Source organism: Bufo gargarizans, chromosome 7 (genome assembly GCF_014858855.1).
Source record: "Bufo gargarizans isolate SCDJY-AF-19 chromosome 7, ASM1485885v1, whole genome shotgun sequence".
Classification (NCBI taxonomy): Eukaryota; Metazoa; Chordata; class Amphibia; order Anura; family Bufonidae; genus Bufo; species Bufo gargarizans.
The window spans coordinates 154456958-154462957 of NC_058086.1; the positions used below are offsets into that span (position 1 = coordinate 154456958).

Here is a 6000-nt window from a genome sequence, read left to right on the forward strand (position 1 = left end):
TAAAAGTGTTAAATGTCATTAAATATTTATGAGAAGATCAAGGTCTCATTAGACTTCCGACAAGTACACAGCGTGCCATGCATCTAGTAGAACGCCGGCTCCCCGTAATTGCAGGTTTCATTGATGACCGCTATGGGGCGGACTGGGAACTTTAAAATGGCCCTGGAAAAAAGAAAATAAAGTGGCCCTATTGTTGTTGGTGGGTCCAAATTGACAGAAGGCAGGGCAACACAAGTTGTCGGGGGTCAGCAATACCATAGTGCCGCACAGAATACCATCCCAAAGAACCAAATGCCACAATACAGCACAAAATACCTCCTCAGAAGCATGTCCCTCTGTAGTGGCCATTAATAGCTGCCACATTCTGTCCTCCTCTTCCTCCTCCAATTAAGATACAGCAGGGGGTTTACGAAGAGAGATGTGGGCCACAGCAATGAGCCAGACCTACTTTTACATGCTGCCTAGACTTCCTCTAATAATGACCCCTATAGTGCCCCCAGTAGTATGTACCTGGCCAGTGGCAGTGAGGGCGGCTCTGGTGGACTATGGTCTATAGCCAGTCCGCCACTGTATGTCTCCTATACATTACTACGCGTCAGACTCAATGCTGCACATTTACAGATATATCAAATATCTTCAGACATATCCAGTATCCACTTATATACTGCAGCTTGATTGATCCTGTGTAGGCATCTTCTGTAGGGATCACTGATCCCTATTTCATTCCTTCCTCCTTTAATCAGATCAGAGAAATTTATTTTATGATTGCTTTTATTTTACTCATTTTGTGCAAAAAAAAAAAAAATTCAGTTGGTCTATTAAAAACATTTAGCCTTTTTTGACATACAGGGGTTAACAAATCACTCACTTTTCAGTCCCGTCAGCTGACGCCTCATGTAAAGCCTTATCTCTGATTTGTTAACTTGTTTAGAAAGATTCTTTGCAGCAGTCACATGTGACCCGTACAGAGGTCATTGTGGAGGAGGGGGGGGGGGGGGTAGATAAGACATGATGTCACATGTTGTACATGCTGGGTCCTGTGTTACCTTAAGGTGTTATCTTTCATGGTTATTCTGTCTCTCATGATAACTAGAAGACTGCTGAAAAGTTATCTTATAGTGGTGTTCATTATTAGGCTCAGGGTAAAAACTGCAGGATTTTAGGATTTTTATTTTAATATAGAACTTTGCGCAATTATAGAAATTGTATAACATAAAAACATGATGTAAACAAAATGCCCTGCCAACGATCCCACCAGTGACGCAAACGACTAAGCTGGCTGATTTTGGAGTCCCGTACTGGGCTGTTGTGTACTTGACTATATAATGTGACAAATGATTGGCTGGGTTCAGCTAGTCGTGCTATACACTTGTACTTTCAGCATACTATGGCCAAAAGTTTCCAACCTGACTCCTCAAACTTCTTGCGAGAATGATTGTTATCCCATGTGTAATGGGCAGCTTTAATCCATTGAGACTTCTGTCCATTAACTCCCATTCGTTGCAGCTGCCATAAAGCACGCACAGGGGATAAAAAAAAAAATCCTTAAAATATGAATATACAATATCCCATCATGTGCTCTCCATATGTTACAGCATAATGCATAAGATTTTATAGATTTTATGACTCCATCGCTGCTACTTTAGTTCTTGCTTTTCTCAAATTATTTGTAGAGGAAAAAGCTATAAAACGGTTATTATAGTGTTAGGTGCTACTGAAATGTTATTATAATGACAATGGATTGCAGCTGCAGATTAAGGGATATATTAATCGCTCCCAGGGAGACTAAATATATTTAGTAGAAATGGTTTATTTCATTCATTTTCCTGGATTTTATTCATTATACAGGGGTGGAGAAAATCGCATTGCATTTAGCAGTTAGTCCCTTAGATGGGCCATTCATTGTTTGATAAGTGGGGATCCTACCTCCGAGGCACCTTTATGGTCAGCACAATGAAGTGGAAAAGGTATTGGCTACATCCAGCGTCTCGTCGTTTGAAAACAGCCATGTCATTGTGCTGATCCATTTACGTTCTAGATGTAAGGCATGGCCTAAAAGACCTCATTTTCAGAATTCAGTGGACTAGCTGAAAGGGATGTTCAGCCTACCGACCAAACAGCCCCAGTGGATGGAACCTGGGCAAAGTTGAAGAAAAAAAAAAAAAAGAAACACCTGCCTTGGTCCCATGACCGATTCAGTCAGTCACTGGCTTCATTAGTCAAATAGCAGTGACATGCTGTTCACGCACATGTGACCTCAGAGGTCAGTGACCCACAATGGTCATGGGGCAGTGGTATGGCAATGGCTCTTCTGCGTTTTTTTTTTTTTTTCCTACTTGGCACCAGTTCTGTATATTGATGTTGACAACTTTGAGACCAGACATCTCCTTTAAATCTGAATGCTACCCAGTATTCACAACAAGGCTCTGTTCTTTTTTTAAGATAGGTTTGATAGATGTGGCATGAAGAGCACTGGATTCTGGGACATATCCACATTACAGGCAGTAGATGTGGAACCATTGCACAAACTAAACGGCTAGACCTAAGGCCGTTATCCTGGCAGTCCCACGGTATTCACCTTTTAACTCCTAAACTGGGATCTGGACTTCGCTGCAGGGGCGCTACTTCTTGACATAATCTCGGTGTGATCAGCTGCTGGCCAACTGGGGCCAGAGACACATACTCAGAAAACAGACTGTGGTCAGGGCAAGCAGAGTCTGTGTGAATCTGTGAAACTAGTCCGAAGTCAGGGCAGGCAGTAAAGGGTTAACATGCTATGGTCAGGACGGGCAGCGGAGCGTCAGAGCTGATTAACAGACAGAATAGCACACCTTCACCGGTATCTAGGAAACCTAAGCTCAGGCACTCTCCCATAGGGGAAGGCGTCTTAAATACCTTAAAATGACCAGCTCTTAGCTGAAGGAATAGGAATCTGGGACATGCTCTGGCCCTTTAAGAGCCGGGAACCATGCACCCTAGAGACAGGCCGGAGGCCTTCACAGAGACGTGCAGGCCACAGCCTGCAGAAGACATATGGGTCACCAGCAGCTGGACCACGTGCTGGTGGGCAGCAGAGAGTAAGTTGGTCCAGGCTGCCGGGACCGAAGAAGAAACAGGAAGCGTCACATGGCACCTGTACTAACCCAGAGGCGGGCACAGGCTAATGTATATGTTAGATCAGCTTTCACACAAAAATTTATCCTTGTGCGTTGGATTTTTTTTTTTTCAGTTACCTTGGTAACAAATCACAAGATGCAAATCGGATAAGAGGACTATTTGTCATATGATGTTTTCTTCATTTCTCTGTTTCATTTTTCACCTGTCCAATGGACTGTGGTATTGGTTGGCCAAAAAATGCCTATAACTGAACTCTCGTTCCAGGAATGTGGGGAGCAGATGGGCGCTGGACCAAGCGAAGTACAACCTGATTAACGAATACTTTCTTGTTGGAGTGACCGAGGAGCTTGAAGATTTTATCATGCTGCTGGAAGCCGCCTTGCCTCGTTTCTTCAGAGGTGCCACAGAGCTTTACCGTTCAGGTATGGAGACTTCCATGTAGAAATAAAACCGCTTTCCAATCAGAATCATTGCACCTCTTTTGTTTAAAGGGGTTGTCTGGGCCCTGAAAAAAAAAAAATGGGAATCTCTGGGCATGTGTAGTAAATTAAAAAAGAAAGAAAAAAAAAAACCGAGATGCAGCCCATTTTTTTAATAGTCTGGAAAATCTCTTCGAGGGAGGGTTCACTGGTAATCTTCTGGTTCTCACTGAGATATGTAAGAAATGCACTGGGACCCCACCAATCGATAGAAACAAGAGGGTGAAGTGCTGATCAGAGTGTTGTGCCACTTCACTTTTTGGAGAGCTAACCATTCCAGAGTCAAAGATGACGGGGCACAACACATAGAGAAGCTTAGATAGTCACAGACTGCCAGCAAATGTTTAAAGATGAACCTACCCTTTAAGAGGAATCAAAGTGCCAATAAATGTTTCAAACAAGCCTACTCAATGTTTTCTGTATTCCCATATGTTCCCATAGACTTGAATACATTGGTGGCATATTGCTTGGATATGCCACCAATGTCAGAAAGGTGCGGGTCCCACCTCTAGGAGCTACATCTATCTCTAGAACGGGGCCTCCAAAGTGAACAAGTGCGCAAATACAGCCACCCTCCTTTTATTTCTCGGCTGTTTCCAGGACACCCATAAAGGGGAATGGAAAAGTGGGCGCTCTCCATTCATCTCTAAGGGAGTTCCAGAAATAGGTGAGCATGCCCGCTCTGCTTTCTTCGATACTCCCATAGAAGTGAATGCAGAGCACATTGCGCATGCGCACTCCTTCAATTTGGGGGCCCTGGACTCGAGATAGGTGCGGGTCCCTAGTGATATGCCACCAATGTGTGAAACGGGCCAACCCCTTTAAAGGACATTAAAGTCTTTCTCATCTTGCTGTTATAAAGCAGCCAGGTGCTCCATAAATATGATTCTGAACACCAGAAGACTGGCATAACTACAGATAAATCGCTTGCTTCCCTTTACACAGTGTTAAAATATATATCTATATCTACAGCCACCATTAGGGGAGCTCAGTGCATAGAAATGTATACACTTACTATTGAAATCAATGAAAGCTGTAGAATCTCTATGTATTGAGCTCCCCCTAGTGGTGGCATATGGCAGTTCAGTGAATCTCTGTTGAACACGAGAAGCAATTTAGTGCTGAGCCCCATAGCAGTCACGTGGCCTGCCTCTATAGTAGGTACGCCCTTACACTGAAATATTCTTCAAGATTTATTTTTATTTTTTATTTTAATTGATGATGATGTATTCTTCATTCTCTAACTTCCTATTCCTCTTTTACTGTGTACAAAAAGGTAAAAAGTCCCACCTAAGAAAAACAACCGAGAAGAAGGCACCTTCCAAGGAGACCACTGCAAAACTTCAGCAGTCAGACATCTGGAAAATGGAAAATGAATTTTACGAGTTTGCACTTGAGCAATTCCAGTTTGTCAGGGCGCACGCAGTACGAGAAAAAGACGGAGAACTGTACATTCTGTCGCAGAACTTTTTCTATGAAAAAATTTACCCAAAGTCAAACTAAGGGCACAGTGCGCTGTTACTTTAATGGACTATACACCTCTGTTCATAAGACTTTTAATTTCAGGCCTACAGACTAAATGATACCCTCGAGACGGTTCATTGGTAACTTCTAAGGTTGTCCTCAAATGAGCCATATCTAATGTTCTCCACTAAGAAAACAAGACCTTGAGGTGATCTTCAACGTCTGCCAGTCAATCGTACCAATAAATATGGGACGAGAGCTTTTAATGGTCAATGTGGACACTGGACAGTCTGGAACATACACTGTACGGACAGAACTGTTACAACTTTGTTTTTAAACCAAGTGTTAATGACAGTTTTCCCTTTTTATTATAATTTTTTATTTTTTTGTGTTCAGTCTACACTAGTTGCTATGGATTATGTATTTTTCACCTGTGAATATTTGAACACGTTCATGAGCTGTATCTGACACGCTGCTGTGTAATGTCCATTCCTACACTGGTGCTCAATTGGACTCGTGCCAGTTCACTGGCAATAACTAAAAAGGCAGTATTTTAGTGGGGGTTTTTTTTCTTCGTTTTTTTTTTTTTTTTTCATTTTGTATTTGCTTTCTTCCCCGCCCCTCCCCTCCATTTACATGAAAGAATTAAAGAATGTTACATTTTTTATGAATATTATGTATTGTATGGCTCTTGTTGAATTAAGAAAAAAATAAAAGCTGTTAGATACTGTATTCAGAAAGTATATGGTACACAATTAACACTTACTCATTTATTTGTTTTTGTTTTTTTAGAACATACTACAATTGAATTTTTTTTTTTAGCATTTATTCCTTTTTTTGGATCACTGCTTGCACTGAATCAGTTGCTACCTTCATTGCTTACTTCTAGTGGATACATTTGTTTTAGTCATGACCTGGTGATGGAGAAAATGTGGAAAAA

The 6000-nt window shown here is 41.8% G+C and overlaps 1 protein-coding gene across 1 annotated transcript in view; it reads left to right on the forward strand.

The window, feature by feature from the left end:
• The window catches only part of HS2ST1 (heparan sulfate 2-O-sulfotransferase 1), a 115450-nt gene extending 109763 nt beyond the window's left edge, over positions 1-5687 (forward strand). Inside the window, exons 6-7 of the mRNA XM_044301794.1 lie at positions 3382-3539; positions 4873-5687. Of these exons, the coding sequence (XP_044157729.1) occupies positions 3382-3539; positions 4873-5099 (385 nt within the window). The 3' untranslated portion in view covers positions 5100-5687. The remainder of the gene's footprint in view (positions 1-3381; positions 3540-4872) is intronic.
• The last annotated feature ends 313 nt before the right edge of the window (positions 5688-6000 follow it).